This window comes from Lissotriton helveticus, chromosome 3_1 (assembly GCF_964261635.1).
Source record: "Lissotriton helveticus chromosome 3_1, aLisHel1.1, whole genome shotgun sequence".
Classification (NCBI taxonomy): Eukaryota; Metazoa; Chordata; class Amphibia; order Caudata; family Salamandridae; genus Lissotriton; species Lissotriton helveticus.
In genome coordinates, this window is record NC_136061.1 from 239,497,316 (window position 1) to 239,515,291 (window position 17,976).

General features: G+C 48.3%; 1 protein-coding gene across 1 annotated transcript in view; it reads right to left on the reverse strand.

Moving 5' to 3' along the window:
* KSR1 (kinase suppressor of ras 1) overlaps nt 1-17,976 on the reverse strand; it is a 218,056-nt gene that overhangs the window by 101,766 nt on the left and 98,314 nt on the right. Inside the window, exon 11 of the mRNA XM_078679707.1 lies at nt 4,112-4,160. Within this exon, the coding sequence (XP_078535833.1) occupies nt 4,112-4,160 (49 nt within the window). The remainder of the gene's footprint in view (nt 1-4,111; nt 4,161-17,976) is intronic.

Here is a 17,976-nt window from a genome sequence, read left to right on the forward strand (position 1 = left end):
CCTGTCCGTGGTGATGGAGTGCCACGCTGACAGGAACCGCTGGAGTCTCCCCCCGACAGGTGTTGGGTGGTCGGGGGGCAGTGACAGGGAGTCACTGCTTGTTGGTGGCAGAGGAACGGGAACTGTTGTTGCCTCTGCCTCTGCCCTTTGAGCTGTTGCCCCGGTATCCACCTCTGCTCTGTTTGGGGTAGGATGCCTGCGCCCCACTTTTGTTGAACTGCGACTGCTGTGACATTTGGCCTCTGGTAACACCCCGATTGCCTGAGCGACGAAAAGCGTTGCCACGAAACTGCTGTGACTGTAGAGCCCCCATGGACTTGGCAGTCTCAGTATCTTTTTTAATTTTTTCCAGTGTGGTGTCGACTTCAGGACCAAACAGCCTGTCAGGGTTGACTGGTTGATTGAGGATGGTTGTTTGTATTTCGGGCTTGAACCCGGAAATTCTGAGCCAAGCCTGTCTCCTGAGCATCACGCTAGTATTGATTGCCCTAGCCGCTGTATCAGCAATGTCAAGGGCGCACTTGATAGCAGCATTGGAAATGAGTTTGCCCTCTTGTATAAGCATCTCAGCCCCTTCTTTGTATTGGTCTGGCAGGTGTTGCAACAGAGTCTCTAGGGTGTCATAATGTGCCCTGTCGTATCTGGCCAACAGCGCCTGTGTGTTTGAAATGCGCCACATGTTGGCCGCCTGTGCTGCTACCCTTTTCCCTGATGCCTCCAGCACTTTTGACTCTTTGTCCGGGGGAGGAGCTTCACCCGTTGTTTGGGAGTTAGCTCGTTTGCGAGCATTAGAGACCACCAAAGAGTCCAGCGGCAGTTGGCCCCTTATATACGTTGGATCGCCAGGTGCCGGTCTGTATTTCTTCTCAATCCGAGGGTTAACAACCCTAGCTCTCGTGGGTTCCTTAAAAATGTCCGCAGCATGCCTTAGGACCCCTTTAGCATAGGAAGAGTTTTCACCGTTTTTTCCGCAGTGGAGAAAGTGTCAAAAAGGAAATCAGCTTCCACAGGGTCAGCATGCATATCCACATCATGGTTCTTAGCTGCCCTTTCTATCAAAGCATGAAATGCTGTGGAATCCTCGGTGGGAGACGTCTTGATGTTGAACACCTGAGGGTCAAGGGTTGCCCCAGATCACCTGTGTCCACCCACGAGTCCTGTTGCTCATCAGGCTCAGTTTGGGCTGGGAAATTATACTCCTCATCCTGCTGCTCCCCATCGTCTCCATCTGAATAGGTGGGTGATGGCGTTGCCCCCCGTGCAGGGTGCTGAATGCTGGGTTCGACCATCACAGGAGTATCCTCATCAGGCCTTTTGCGTTTCAGGGGAATCTTAAAGGCCTCCAAAGGCTGTGACGCCGTAATCTTCCTCTTCAGAAGCGTCAGCTTCCCGGTATCGGCGTCGATGTACTGCTCCGACTGCTCCGACAAAGAGTGTTGCGGACGCGTGAAACCCCCAGCCGGGGGAGTCGACTTCGACCTCTCCGGGTCCTTGGGCACCGATCTCGGTGCAAAGGCCTTTGGCGCCACCTTAGGTAGTAGCGTGAAAAGGATCTGTTTGGAAGCCTGTGGCGTAGGGACAGCCTTGGTCGCGGCGGAAGGGATCTTCGGTTCCGATGCGGCAGCTCTGTCCTTAATACGTTTTAGGGAGTCGGAGACCTGCTTGGTGAAGGAAGCGGAGGGCTTCGTAGACCCGACCGATGTCTTCGGTCCCCCTCCAGAGGAAGACTCGGGCGCCGACACCTTCTGCGTATCCGATGGAGGTGCACTGCGATCCCCGACTACAGCAGTGGACGTGGATGCCGACGACTTCGGGCCGACAACATTGACCTTTGGCGCCGTAGTGCTAGACCTTGGCTTCGTGCCCTTGGCAGCCAGGGTGTCGACAGGCCTTGAAGATTGCGGCACGACGGCCTCAGGGTGAACGGCCTCACCCGTCTTCTTCGGCTTCGGGTTGGCAGGCGCTCTCGGCACCGATTTAGCGGCTGTTTGCGAGCTGGGGTCCTCGCCACCCTTCGCCACCTTGGAGGGTGCGACACCTTTCTTAGGCTTCGAGACCACCGAAGACGACGGCGTCGATGGGGGAGCAGTCGGTTTCGGTTTCGATGGTGCAACGGCCATCTTAGTTGTAGTCGATACCGACAGTTTCGGTTTCGGTTTCGATTTTGGTAATGGCGGCTCCGCTGAAGTGTCCGTGGCCGGGCCGGAAGGCGGGGCCGTGGATATTGGTGTAGGGTCTAGGGTAAGGCCATGTGGCGATCCTTCGACCTGAGCCTTAGTAAAAGTACGAACGGGGTATAGCTCTTCCTCCGAGCTATCTTCCATGGCCCCGTAGGCCTCATCGTCGTCTCCTACCTCCTCGACGATTTCCTCCACGTCTTGGCCCTCTGCGTCCGCTTCGTAGTCGGACTCAACGACCACCGAAGGAGGCGAAACTTGAAGATGGACCTGTTGCTCGTCCGCTTCTACATTGACGAAGATGTCCACCGGTGCCGGAGCCGATCGCCGGGCCTCTAGGCGCGCCGCGCGCCGAAGCTTGATGGTTTTCTTCGATCTAAACCTGGAACAGGCCATGCAGTTGGCCTCGTCGTGGTCCGGCGACAGGCATTTGTTGCAGACCGGGTGGACGTCGATGTGTGGGTATTTGGATCCACACACGGGACAGTGTTTGAACGGACTTCGTTCCATGCCGTCGAAGTCTTGCTGTGTCGACTGGGCCTCGATCCTCGAAGTCTCACGGGAAATCCGACTTTAAGTTGGATGGAAGGGAGGCACCGAACGCGAACAATACCGACGGGTCAAAGAAGGCCTTTTGGCCTTGAAAAACTAAGTTATTGTCGATTCCGAACCGGAGTTAACGAAACCACATCCGAACCCAATGGCGGAAAAAAACAATCTAAGGATGGAGTCGATGCCCATGCGCACTGTAGTCCAGGGGAGGAGCCACCTATCTCGTGATACTTCGAAGACTCTTCCAGGACAACAAGGTGCAATCATTCGGACCCAACACTAGGCGGCGATCTATGCTATAGATATGAATTCAGCAGCCCACATGCCTCGAACACATATTTGCCATCTTTATCAACACCGACATGACAGCAATTTATGAAATGTTTATCGCTCAGGTTCTGCTAAAGAGTGGATTATTTTATTGTAACATGACATCTCTTTTTTATAGGTCTGGATTTTCATAGTGCAGATGTCAAACATACCTCCTGCTAACAGTATGCACAGAGTATGCTTTGAGCATGCCCCTTTCAAACACTGGGTTTCATTGACTAGCCTCTTTGAGCCCTTGTCCTGTGACTTTGTCAGTCACATCTTACCTGATGCAGAAATCCTAGGTGCAAACACCCTTAAGCTGACCTATTTCATATGTTATGGAGCTCAGTAGTGATGGATTTTTGGACCAAGGCAGAGGCGTATATAGCTGAGATCTCTTTCTTGAGGGTGGAATGCTCCTTGAAGCATTGTATACTGGGTCTACATCCTACCTTTAAAAAAGAAAAAATCTGGCACTGGTTTGCGTCACTGGTTTTATTGTAAATAATGATTTTCTGGACCCAGCCTTTTTTTCGCTCTGTAGAACGTTGGTTTAAGGATGCCAGGGATAGTTTGTCAACCAAGGAGATATGGCTTAGCATGGTGTGAACTGACAAGGGCCCGTAAGACAATTAGGATTGACATACAATAGCAGACACTCTACAGGAAAAATGCCTCGAAAACACCATGGACTCCGTCTCTAGGTGAGGAATTCCCTCCGGATAGCCCAACCACCTAAGCTATCTTTCTTTATAATGCAAAGTGGTGTTTGCTGTACCGCGGCAATTTTGTTGGATGGAAGGACACAAGAAGTGTTGATTGGATGCTAAATTGTGTTGGGGCTCTACATCTGGGGTTGCTGTAATTGCTCATATGATATTGTCAATATGTACAAAATTAAAAACATATACATTAAAAAACAAGTGAAATACCAATAAACGTTAAAAAGTAAATACTGACCAGTAGGGCAGAAACAAAAAAAAGACTGATGCAGCTGCCTTGTTAGAAAGCATTTCATTATGTCAGTAGCCTAAGACTGCAATATCAAACCCATTCACTCAAAGCAATACCTCGGCATTGTGTTCTTCCGCCGGATCAGCATCCACCTGCATGTCCACACTGTTGATAGAAAGAACATGTCACTGATTAAACTTTAGAGATACCAGGAGCTATACATTATAGTAATCATTGAATGCTGGTGGCTGCATTTTTAACCTTGACCAGCACAGTTTCAGAAATAACTAAAGGCCTTTAAAACAGATCAGCATTGCTGCACTTTCCCAATGGCAGGTAAAGATGGTAAATTCCAGCACAACTCAAACCAAAAAAGCACACAACACTGACTCTTTACCCAGGCACAGGTCATGGGTTACTATGGTGAAATCAACAGTTTCTCATCTGCATGAAGAAATACCATATAAGAAAAATCAGTCTATCCTATAGAAGTTCTTATTGAAAAAAATACCTCTACTACTTTTAAGATTGTTCTCACCACCAGGCCTGCACCACAAGGAGCCTTAATAGTGGGAGAGGCATGAGCTAATAAACAGTTGAGAGGCAAGGACTCATGATAACTTCAAAAGGAACACAGATATCAGAGTTTATAAATTATGAGGATGGTAACATATTTTCCATAGCACAAGTGCAGCAGAACCATTTATTGGAGAGAAAGGGGAGCCTCCAAAGGGAGGGAGGTGGGTAGCATGTGAATATATGAAAAATTCCAATACTGGAGAACTACAGCTACAGGTAAGTAACTTATTTTCTCACTCCAGTAGTGGAACTTTCATAGATTCACATGCTTGAAACGGAGTATAAAGCAGTAGTGAGGCACATTGTACTGAGAGTTGTTAGACTACAATTCTATAGAGAGATCACATTTAGAAAATGTACCCAAACATAGTATAAATGTTAGAACTGGGGGTTTCTGGTTGGCAGAGGTAGATAACTATGACCAAATAGGGACCCTTGCTTCTAGTCAGGGTAAGGGGGATACACACTTCAGATAACCACTGCTCACCCCCTTGGTAGCTTGGCACGAGCAGACAGGTTTATCCCAAAGGCAATGTGTAAAGTATCTGTACCAACACTCACAGTTATTATTATTATTATTAACGAATTTTGTACCGCGCACGGTTACCCAGAGGCATCCCAGCGCTTATAGAGAATCAGAACAAGCTACCTGTGTGGAGCAGAACAGATCTGGAATTATTCTGGAAATAGATAAGTTTTAAGATGTTTCCGAAACCTGAGCAGGTTTGGTTCAGAGCGTAGTGAGAGTGGGAGGGAGTTCCAGGCGTGTGCCGTATGAACAGAAAAGCTCCTGCCACCTGAACGGGCTCTCCTAATTCTCTTTATCTGAAGGAGGTGTTTATTATCGGAGCGTAAGGCTCTAGTGGGCTTATAGGGCCGAATCATGTCCTTCAGAATAGCAGGTCCTTTCCCCTGAATGCTCTTGTGAGCAATACAGAGGGCCTTGAAGGTCACTCTCTCTTTGACCGGGAGCCAATGGAGTGCCTTTAGAGCGGGCCTGGCTGATTGCCTGGCCGGAACGTTCCGCAGCAGCCTGGCTGCCGCGTTCTGCACTTGTTGCAGGATTTTGAACGTTGCTTCCGGTGCTCCAAGAAAGAGTGCATTACTGTAGTCCAGGCGTGAGATGACCAGACCTTGGACTAACAGCTTCCGGGAGAATTCAGGTAAGAGGGGGAGGACCTTACGGGCCGATCGGAGCAGTCCATAACACACGCCAGCGATCTTCTTGGCGTGTGTCCTAAAGGACAGATCAGGCTCCAGCCAGACCCCCAGGCTCTTAATCTCCTTCTTTGGGTCAGGCGGAGTACCCATACAGTTGGGCCAGCTGCTCGGCGAGAGGGCAAAACTTGAGTGGCCCAAGATCATCAGCTCAGTTTTTGAGCCGTTCAATTTGAGCGATGACCTGGTCATCCAGTCAAACACCTCTCTTAGGCATGAGTGGAGCGTTTCAGGCTGTTTCTCCAGCTGTGTCAGACCCACCACTAGCTGAGTGTCATCCGCGTAGCTTATGGTCTTAAAGCCAAACGGAGACACCACACCCTCCAGGGGTGCCATATACACGTTAAATAACGTGGGGCTCAGAGATGAGCCCTGAGGCACCCCACAGTGAAGTGGAAGGGGAGGAGATTTCGCGTTGCCTTCCCAAACCTCAAAGGTCCGCCCCTCCAAAAAAGAGGCCAGCCATTCCAGGGCCACTCCTGTGACACCTGACTCTGCTAGGCGTTGTGTCAACACTCCATGGTTGACAGTATCGAAGGCCGCACTTAGGTCCAGGAGGATCACTGCCACTGACCCCCCTGTATCCAAAGTGCTTCTGGCCTCCTCTACAACTGCTAGCAGAGCCGTGTCGGTTCCATGACCCAGTCGGAATCCCGTCTGGGAGTCCCTCAACCGGCCATTCTCCTCGAGAAAGTTGGACAGTTGGCGATTAACAAGTTTCTCGGCAACCTTACTAATCCCTGGTAGCAAGGAGATGGGCCTGAAATTGGCTAGGTTCTGTGGATCTAAGCCAGGCTTCTTCAGAAGCGCTTTAACGACTGCGCTCTTCCAGTCCGGCGGTACCGAGCCATGAGCGAAGGAGAGATTGACCAAATCGGTCAAAGGCTCTCCTATCGATGGGGCAGCCTGCTTTAAATACCGCATTGGGACTGGGTCTCGAGGCGAGCCACTCTTCAAGTTCCCGAGGACCTTCAGTACTTCGCCTGAGGTTACGGGGCCAAAAGACGTCAATAGATTTTCCGACAAGCTTAGGTCCTCAGACGGGGTCGGGGTTCCCATCACCGGGGGGAGAGAACTAATAATGGTATCAATTTTATCTTTAAAGTAAGTGGCCAATTCCAGACATTTTTCCTGTGGTCTGTCGTGAACAAGAATGGGATCCGGTGGTTTAAGAAGCTCCTTCATCACTAGAAAGGCTTCCCTGGATGAGGACGCAGCATGGCTCACTCTCTCCCCAAAAAAGGAGGTCTTTGCAGCGCGTATAGCAAGTTTGTACGTCCTTAATTCCCTACGGTATTTTTCCCTGCTCTCTATCTCCGGGTTCTTCCTCCATAGTCTTTCCGCCCGTTTACAGTTCTTTCTCAGGGTTCTAAGCTCTGGGGAATACCATGGGGCGGACCCCACTCTCTTATCCCTAATAAGCATCTTCTTGAGTGGAAGCACATGGTCCACTGCGTTGGTCAGCCATTTCCTCATCATAGCGTCTGCAGTCACTGGATCCTGACCTTTCTCGGGCTGGGAGCCCTCCAACCGGGCCTTCCAGGCCTCTACTGGGAGCCTTGACCATGCCCTGTCTATTCTAAATTTCCTGGGTGGGAGGGTATCATCTTCCTTTATCTCCCAGTTTGCCATGATCAGTGAGTGGTCAGACCAGGGAAGAACGAGAGGGGGCATAGCTGATAAACCCATCATGTTCGTAAAGAAGGGGTCCAGAAGGTGCCCTTTAACATGTGTGGGCCCGGTGTTTATCAGATTCATCTCCAGGGCAGTCAGCTCGCTCATCAAATTAGTAGCCATAGGGTCAGTTACCTCATCAAAATGGCAGTTGAGATCTCCCAGCAGAATAAAGTTGGCCGAAGCCGAGGCCAGGAGAGTGGTAGTTTCCATAAGCGAAGATGAAACTCCCCCACACTCCCAGGTGGACGATAAACTAGGAGACCTGTCAGCGTGCAGGTAGGGGAGAATTTAAGGGAGAATTGGCAGCTCTCACAATCTTTCACCCCTGCCTCCCATGCTTTGCAGCCCAGTGATTCCCTATAGATGATGGCCAAGCCCCCCCCCCTCCCTGCGCCTCTGTCAAGATGGTAGATCAGATATCCCGGCGCCAGCGCTGTAACCACGTCCGGACCCGAGGCGTCAGATAGCCAAGTCTCAGTGAGAAACAAGGCATCAACCTTGTGGTCCAGGAGTAGGGAGTTAATCTCCGTAGCGTGGCAGGGAAGGGATCTGCAATTCAGCAGGGCAAGACGACGCAGGGTAGTGGGGGTAGTTGCTCCAAGATGCAGTTGGCAGACTCTGCATCCCCTAAAACGTTTTCCACCTTTAGCAATATAACAACATGTAGCATACTTCGGTGTTCTATAGGAAAAAAGCTCATCCATCGTGTACCTGACCGATGTGGCTTGATGGGGGCTCGAGTTGGGCATAACCACTGGCCCTGGTCCCGTCTGGGCCCAGACGGGCACAGACGGGCTTGACTCTGGCGAAACTCCGGCGCAGGTCCGGCGCGTCCACTGCACGCGTCCGCTGCGCGGAGCCATAAGGGACTATTTTTATAGGGCGACTAGACCGCTCTTCTAATGTGACCCCACCTAAGATGGCCGCCAAAACGGGATCGAGCCCGGGACCTGGTCTAAACAAGCACCCAGGGATCGTGGACCGAGAGAAATGAATTCTCAGCCCAAACGAGGGTAGGAGCGTTCAATTGGAGAATTCTAACTCAATTTTAAAATTATTCCGTTTTTTTAAAGATTCCTGAAATAATTTTTAAAATGTGGTGCAGGTGCAGGGGGGGATCGGACACAAGGGAAAATTCAAATGCAGATAAAACAGGAGCTGAGCGCTCGACTAGCAGCCTCTCAATAATGCTCTATCTCTGGTCTGGTAGCCAAGCCCTCCTCCCATAGGGCGACTAGACCGCTCTTCCAATGTGACCCCACCCAAGATGGCCGCCAAAACGGGATCGAGCCCGGGACCTGGTCTAAACAAGCACCCAGGGATCGTGGACCGAGAGAAATGAATTCTCAGCCCAAACGAGGGTAGGAGCGTTCAACTAGAGAATTCTAACTCAATTTTAAAATTATTCCGTTTTTTTAAAGATTCCTGAAATAATTATTAAAATGTGGTGCAGGTGCAGGGGGGGATCGGACACAAGGGAAAATTCAAATGCAGATAAAACAGGAGCTGAGCGCTCGACTAGCAGCCTCTCAATAATGCTCTAAGTAACAGTGAAAACACCACAAATGGACACCACACCAGTTTCGTAAAATAAGGGATCTTTATCTAAACTACACAAGACCAAAACGACAAAAATCCAACATACACCGTTTAAAAATATGACTGTAAAAAGGTTTCAAGAACATGTACCATAGAAATCTATGGATGCGTGACTTTGCACCAAAGTACCTGGAGATGCGACTAAAGATCCCAAGCCAAACAGCTGCAGCGTCGAAAAACAAAGAGATGCGACACTCCTGAGACCCTGGGGAGGCGATGCTACATGCAGCAGATGGATTACGTCGAGTCCGGTCTGTAGGGGAAGCGATGCGTCGAGTCTTCGTGCCTGTTCCGGTTCACAGGTGATGCGTTGGGAAAGGGTCTCGCATAGGTACGATGCGTAGATCTTCGGGATGCGACAGTGATCGATGCGGCGGCGTGGCATTGGTCCTCTGCAGCTGTGGTCCCTTGATGCGTCGGTTCTTGCAGCAGCGACAGATGCTGTGACTATCTTCGCAGCGGCACGGCGATGTGATGGAAATCTTCTGGCGCTGTTGAGATGCGCCGGTGAAACATGCCGCAAGAAGAGTGATGCGATGGGTTTTGCTGTTCTTTTCACGCTTCTTCTTCCAGCTCCAAACAGCAGCAACCACATCCAGAGGCCCCACAACTGGATAAAGCACTCTAGGCAGGTCAGAAATCACACTGTAGAGTTCAGGGGGAGCTGGGGGTGAAGTCTTTTGTTCCTGGGAATTCAAAACAGGAGGCCAGCTGTCCTCAGGCCCTTGGGGATCTTCTTCAAGCAGGGGACACAGCACCTAGCAAAGTCCTTCTCCTTTACTTGGCAGACTAGCAACTGCAGGTTAGCCCCAGAACACACAGCAAGGGCAGTCCTTCTCTTCAGTTTCTCCAGCTCTTCTCCTCTGCAAAGGTTCCTCTTGAATTCCAGGATGATCTAAAGTTCAGGGGTTTCAGCTCTCATATTTATACCCCAAAAGTCTTTGTTCTCTAGGTGTAAGGAGTCCTGTACCCAGCCCAAACCAGTTCTGGGTGCACTCTGCCAGTGCACAACTTCTTCCTTTGTGAATGTGGGCCAGGGTCTTCAGACGCACCGCAGGAGGTGCAGCCAGCATTGTGGAAGGCAGGCACAGCCCTATTCAGGCCCAGGTACTACTCCTCCCACCACTCAAAATGCAGATCGGACTATTCAGCCTAGTGCTGACTCACCTAGACTCCTGGAGTCACCCAAGCTCCTGTCACTCTCAAACTAGACAGTCAATCGACAAACCAGGCAGAAGCACACAGAAAGGTTGAACAAGAAAATAGCCACTTTCTAAAAGTGCTATTTTCAAACAAAGAACTTAAAAACCATCCTTACTAAAAGATGTGTTATTAAATTCTGAGTTCAGGGATACAAGACTACAATTTTCTATCTCACTCCTATGGGAAGATACGAAGGTAAACATGTTACACAGCATTCCCTATTCTGGCCTATGGGCAAGATAGCCTTTCAATAGTGAAAAACTAAATTGGCAGTATTTCACGATCAGGACATGTTACATACACTAGTATATGTCCTACCTCTCACATACACTGCACCCTGCCCAGGGGGGTACCTTGGGCCTACTATAGGGGTGTCCTATGTGTAGGAAAAGGGAAGGGGTAAGGCCTGGCATGTGGGTGCATTGACCAGGTCAACATGGCAGTAAACAAACTGCGCACAGGCGCTGAGGTAGCAGACCTGAGACATCTTTTTAGGGCTACTTATGTGGGTGGCACAATCAGTGCTGAGTTACCAGCCCTGGCACACTCTGCACTTTACTAGGGACCTACTGGTAAGACAAATATGCCAATCATGGATAACCAATCACAATACCAATTTACCCTGGGAGCACTTGCACTTTGACACTGATCAGCAGTGGCAAAGTGCACAAAACATCTAAACCAGCATAAACGAAATCCAGCATAGCATCAAAACACAGGAGGTAGAGGCAAAAAGTCAGGGAATACCACGCCAAGGATGCCAGGTCTAACAATAAACAAAGACATAAATATGTATTTATCTCATAGGATAAACATCTCTGTATGTTGTTAAGAAAGAAAACACATATTTTAGGCAATGTGTGGAACTAGTAAGAGGATGGTGGGAAGAAAGAGGCAGCACACCTGTACCGGAAAAGATGTGTTAGTACCACTTGGCCTACTGCTACAACCCCATGAGGAGTAGAGTCCTGACAGTAGTGTTGCAAAAAGGTATGCCAATTCCTCCAGTTAGCTTCTCTGCAAATGTCCCGTGGCACACCAGCAAACAGTGCCATTGAGGTTGATATAGTTCTTGTAGCGTGAGCATGCAGTGAAGTCCGTAATGGCTTACCTGCTACTTGATGAAAAGTTAATTGCAGCAGATATCCATCTAGCTGTGCTCTGCTTGGAAGCGAGTTGTCCTTTCCATAGTGCACTATAAGCCACAAATAAATGGTCAGATTTATGAAAGGTCTTGATTTTGTCTTTGTAGAACTTGATGCATTTTTTGATGTCCAAAGAATGAAGAGCCCTTTAGGCCGGAGTTGAAGGGTCTGGAAAAAAAGGTCTTTAAGATGAGAGGCTCATTGAGGTGAACGTCCGAAGGGACAAACTTTGAGTTTGTACGAAGGATTAGCCTGTCATCTCTAAATTGTAGGAAGGGTTCTTAAATAGTGAGGACTTGTATCCACTGACCCATATGGAAGAACTCAGGGCTAAGCCGTGAAAACTCCGCTCCGCCGCCCGTCTCCACCCCCCTAGGAAGAATTACATTAAATATACATTAAAGGTAAAAAAAAGAAACACTTACCTTGACTGCGGCGTCCCCGGGCTGCCGTCCTTTTCTTCCTTGGTTTCGCGATGATCAGCAAAGGCGCGCGCACCCTCGCACTTCTCACGAAGAATGTGCATGCGCGGGGGCACGCAAATGCACAGATTATAGTGAAACCGAGGAAGAGGAGGACGGCAGCCCGGGGACGCTGCAGTCAAGGTAAGTATTTTTTTTTTTAACCTTTAATGTATATTTAATGTAATTCTTTCTGGGGGTGTGGAGGCAGGGACTGGGCAACTCCGCTCCGCCGCTGCGGGTGCCGAGTTGTGCCTACTCCGCGTTCTCTGTGAAACGTGGAATAAGCACAACTCCGCACAATCCACGGGCAGAGCGGAGCTCTCCACCCATGGTTACTCAAGGCCACAAGGAGAGCAACTTTTCAGGAAAGGTACTTTAAATCCACTTTGTGAATGAGCTCAAATTGGTGCTTCATGAGCTGTGATAGCATAGTTTTCAGATGCCAAGATGGAGGAGGAGGTCTGCAGATAATGTCATTGAGGAACTGTTTGATTATTCTGGAGAACCATAATGATGGTGACCTGAGTGATCATCTGAATCGAGATATGGCTGCCAGGTGAACTCTGATGGATGCATGAGCTAAACCGGAGTGTGCCAATTGCAATAGGAATCGTAATTTATCTTCAGGTGAGGAGGACAGGGGGTGTATTCGCCCCTGTTGACACCATAAACTAAATCTCTTCCACTTGTGAGAATACATTTTGTTTGTACTGTCTGCTCTGGCCCTGGAAAGTTTCTCCCAATATTCAGTAGAGATGTTTAGAAGGGCAAACTCATTGTGCTCAGGAGCCAGGCCGATAAATGAAAAGACTCAGGATCCGGGTGCAGGACTTGGCTTTTCTAAGTAATAGGAGATAATGGGCCAGATGTAGGTAGGATTGATTTACCGATTCTTAATTACCGAATTTTACCGATTCGGTAATTAAGAATCGGTAAATCTGAGGGGTGGGTATGTAGGTATCCCAGATGTGCTGGAATACCGAATCGGAGAAAATTCGGTATTTACCGATTCGGTAAATACCGATCAGTAATGCCCATTCATTCCTATGGGCTTTGAAGCCCATAGGAATGAATGGGCATTACCGATTCGGTATTTATCGAATTGGTAAATACCGAATTGCACAAGGGTGCAAGGGGTGTCACTTTGACACCCTCTGGCCCCCCCAAAACAGGCTTGGGTGCCATGTGGCAGGCATACATGCCCCAAGGGCAGGTCTGCCTGTGCATGTGCATGCACACTGGAATCGGTATTTTACCATCAAATTGGATTTGATGGTAAAATACCGATTCGGTAAGGCTTGTGGGACTCAGAAGAGTCCCACCTACATCTCAAATTTACCGAATCGGTAAAAAATACCGATTCGGAATTTTACAGAATCGGTAAATTTACCGATCGGTAAATTTACCGATTCTGTAAATATAAGGCCCTACATACCAATTCTTCAATACCGGTCGGTAACGGCCGAAAATACCGATTTTCGGCCGTTACCGACCGACCTACATCTGGCCCAATGTCTGTTATGAATTGATTTGCTGATTTTTTCTTACATCTGTACATGACATTTTGCTGGTGATCAAGCCATTTGTTTCCCCCTGAATTGATTTTCGAAATATAAAATATTACATATTTTCATATAACTAGGATTTCCCGTGTGTTCTTTTCCGATTGATGTCGATATATTGCAGATGTCCTGTGGACACGTTTGAGTTAGATTGGTGACAACATACTCTATGACTTTCGCTAAGAGACAATTTGAATCATTGAATTAACTAAATTCCTTGTAGACACATTTTTACCTTTTACTGTTCACTGCCCAAGCCTACAAGGGTCTATTGGGTCACCCCTACTCTTTCACAGGGTGGAAAAAAAGCATGGGAAATAAATTTATGGGTGGGACCTTGAAAATTATTAAGTCAATGAAAATGAGATCATACTGGTATGGTGTGATGACCTCTCCCCGTCCTTCTGACCAATCAAATAAAGGGAATACACACATTTGCAACATTGGGGGGTGGTACATACCCTGGAAATTGGTATAACTAAGGTAGGCTTAGTTTGTTTTTTGTCCGACTTGTCACAGACCTGTCACTGAGCCAACGTAGCTGAAGGAGAATTGAGAGCAGAGAGCTGGTCGAGCACTTTGACAGAAGAATCGGGAGTTTATTGAGGGAGAAGAACCGATCTACCCAGTCGGGTCGGAGAGTAGCTGTAGAGAGGGGTGTAACGCTGGAGTTGCACTTAGCGGAGCTTACCTGTCCTGTCCTGACCTGTTGGCTCCTGAATAGTCGGGAGTCCTTGGCTTTCCAGCCCTTAGCCAGAGGTTGGTCCTTGCACCATTCTAGGTAAGAAATGCGTTACTTACCTGTAACTGCAGTTATCCAGTATTGGTGTCTTTCATAGATTCACATGCCTGAATCATTCCCCGTCGTCGAGATGGGAGCCCCCGGTACATAGAAAAGTAATGTCCTATAGACATACATAGAGAAAAGTAGGCCTAAGGGCCTTGCCTTAGTAGCCTATCTATGTCCTTTTGTAAAAAGGACCAAAATCCTGAAGGTAGCCAATCAGCTACCACCTCCCTCTAGAACCTTCCTGCCAGGAGCCTCAGTCTCTCAGATTTTCGTACGCACCAAGCTAGGTAGACGTAACATATGTTATAGAGGGAGACATGAGACCTTCCTGGGGAGGCGGGAGGGTTGCATGTGAATCTATGAAAGACACCAATACTGGATAACTGCAGTTACAGGTAAGTAACGCATTTCTTATCCAGTATTATGGGTGTCTTTCATAGATTCACATGCCTGAATCAGAGTAGCAAGCAATACATTATGCACATTTGTGATGGAACATAACGAATAGTCTGAGATAATACATATCATGTGACTAGTAACCATCAGCAATACAAATAATAAAGTAAATAAATGTGCATACCAGCGCAGGACAGTGGGAAGGAGGAAGGCTCATCTTACTGGAATAGATGGCGAAGTACAGCCTGGCCCATAGCTGCATCCTGCATCAGTTCCGTATCCAGGCTGTAGTGCCTGGTAAATGTATGCGGCGATTTCCAGGTCGCTGCCCTGCAGATGTCCAGAATCGGTACTCCAGCGAATAGTGCCGCCGATGTGGACACAGCCCTTGTGGAATGCGCTCGGACTTTGGAATGTAATGGACGTCCGGCTTTGTCTTGGCAAAAAGCAATTGCCGCTGATATCCATCGTGAAATGCTTTGTTTGGAAAGTAGCATGCCTTTTCTAGGTCTGCTGAAAGCGATGAAAAGCTGATTCGTTTTTCTGAAATGTTTTGTTTTGTCCAGGTAAAATTTTAGACATCTTTTTAGGTCCAAAGAGTGAAGTGATCTCTCAGCCACATTACTGGGGTTTGGGAAGAATGAGCGAAGCACAAGTGGTTCATTTAAATGGAAGTCCGAGGGGACTTTAGGAATGAAGCGAGGATTAGTTCTTAAAATCACTCTGTCCTCTCTGAACTGCAGGAAAGGATCTTGTATGGAAAGAGCTTGTAACTCACTGACCCTTCTCGCTGAGGTCAAAGCCAAAAGAAGTGCTGTTTTCCATGAAATGTATTTGATATCAGCCCTATGGATGGGCTCAAATGGGTGTTTCATCAATTGGTTGAGTACCACATTAAGGTGCCATGTTGGTGGAACTCTTCTTGGCCTTGGAAATTATCTATAGAGCCCTTTAAGGAATTGTTTTATTAATCTGTTGGACCATAGGGAAGGTCCTTTTGAAGTTCTTGTAAAGCGGGAGATTGCTGCCAGATGAACTCTAATAGAGGCATGTGCAAGTCCTGATTGTGGAAGAGGTGTGGCGCCGCGGCCAGGGTGACTGACGCTGGAATCTGGGGACCATGGTTCGATCCCCGGCTCCGGCGGCAGGTTAGCCCAGCACCATGTGACTCTGGGCAATAGCTCGCTTAATCTTCCCGACGGCCCCCAGCGCCTAGAGACCCTTACGGGTGATTGTGCGCTTTACAAATGTGGACTTTATTGTGCCAGATGTAGTAAATATGGCAGTAACTGCTCTGGAGTGATCTTGAAAGGATGGAGATTGTTGTCCTTACACCAAACACAAAAGCGTTTCCATTTCAAGGAATACGTTTTGTTTGTGCTAACTGCTCTTGCCTTAGCTAGGACTTCCTTGCACTCCTGCGGGATGTTCAGGTGGCAGAACTCTCGGTACTCAGGAGCCATGCCGATAATCTGAGAGATTTCAGATTCGGGTGGAGTACCTGGCCTTTGGACATCGAGAGTAGAGAGGGATGTTGATGCAGATGGATTGATGGTTGGACTGAGAGGCGACGGAGGTCCGTGAACCAATGCTGTCTCGGCCAGTATGGGGCAATGAGAATCAAGGTGCAGTGTTCCATTTTCATTTTCCGAATGACTCTGGTTATCAGGGGAAATGGCGGAAATGCGTACGCAAACACGTTGCGCCATGCGATGGAAAATGCATTTCCTAGTGACCTCGGTTGGGGATGCCAGCTTGCGAAGCTGTGGCATTTGGCGTTCTCCCTGGTGGCAAAGAGGTCTATTTGCGGTTTCCCCCATTCCAAGAAGATGTTGTTTAGAACTCTTTGGTCCAGTTCCCATTCGTGGGACAGTGAACTCCGTCTGCTTAGAGCATCCGCTATGACGTTGTCTTTTCCTGGGACATACTCTGCTGTTAATTTGATGTTGTTGTGTACTAGCCAGTTCCAAATTTTTTGCGATTCGCGAGATAGTGTCTGCGAACGTGTCCCTCCCTGCTTGTTCAAGTAGTGCATTGTGGTTGTGTTGTCCGTTCTCACAAGCACTGCTGAGTTTTTGATGCGAGGGAGGAATGCTTGTAGAGAGTGTAGAACTGCTCTCAGTTCTAGGAGGTTGATATGTAGAGTCCTCTCTTGTTCCGTCCACTTGCCACTGATTTGCAATTCCTGAAGGACTGCACCCCATCCTTCTAGAGAAGCGTCTGTCGTTATGACATGTGGAGTTGCCGGTATCAAGAACGTCAGACCTTTCGATAAGTTCTTGTCTGTTGTCCACCAAAGTAATGCCTTGGTTATTTGTCGAGTAATGACGATGTGATCCTCGAAAGAACCTGTACATTGGGTCCACTGCTTGGTCAAGGCCTCCTGACGGGGGCGCATTTTGAGCCGACAGTGAGGGATGAGTAGTATGCAAGAAGACATCATCCCTAGAAGGGACTTGAAAGTACGGACTTTGATGGTGTTTTTTGAAGACACTGAGGTAGCCAGAGCGATCAGTTTGTTTCCTTTCTTGAGATGGGAAGGCTTTGGAAGAGGTTGTATTTAGAGTTGCCCCCAGGAATGTTATAACTTTGGTGGGCCGTAAGGTCGATTTCTCGTAGTTGAGAGTCAGACCTAGGCGTTGGAAAATAGTGAGACAGGCGTTGGAAGACATTTGCGCGTCTGTCATAGATGGTGCCTTCACCAGCCAGTCGTCCAGGTAGGGGAAGACCTGGTGATTTTGCTGTCTCAGGAAAGCTGCCACAGGAGCCAGGCACTTTGTGAAAATGCGTGGCGCTGATTTGAGGCCGAATGGGAGGACACAGAATTGGTAGTGTTGACCTGCTACTTCGAATCGTAGGAATTTCTTGGGCAATACCGATTCGGTATTTACAGATTTGGTATTCCTGAATTCAGAATTACCTAAATCTGCCCCCTTCCCATTTACAGACTGTTAAATACCGAATCGGTAAAATTCGGTATTTAAGAGTCTGTAAATGGAAATTACCTACATCTAGGCGTTTGTGTATTGGGATATGGTAATATGCATCTTGCAGGTCCAAAGACGTCATAAAGTCTCCTTCCTCTAGGGATCCTAGGATTTCCTGGATAGTCACCATTCGAAACGATTGGTTCTTCAAGAATGTATTGAGTGCCCTGAGATCTAGAATGGGCCTCCATTTCTTCTTCTTCTGTTGAATTAAAAAGAAGCGGGAATAAAATCCCTTCCCTTTTTGAGCTGATGGAACTCGCTCTATTGCTCCTTTCTTCAACATTGAAGAGATTTCTTGCAGGAGTAAACGAAGGTGCCTGTGTTGAATTTTGCGAGGAGGAGTTAACGGTGGGATTGA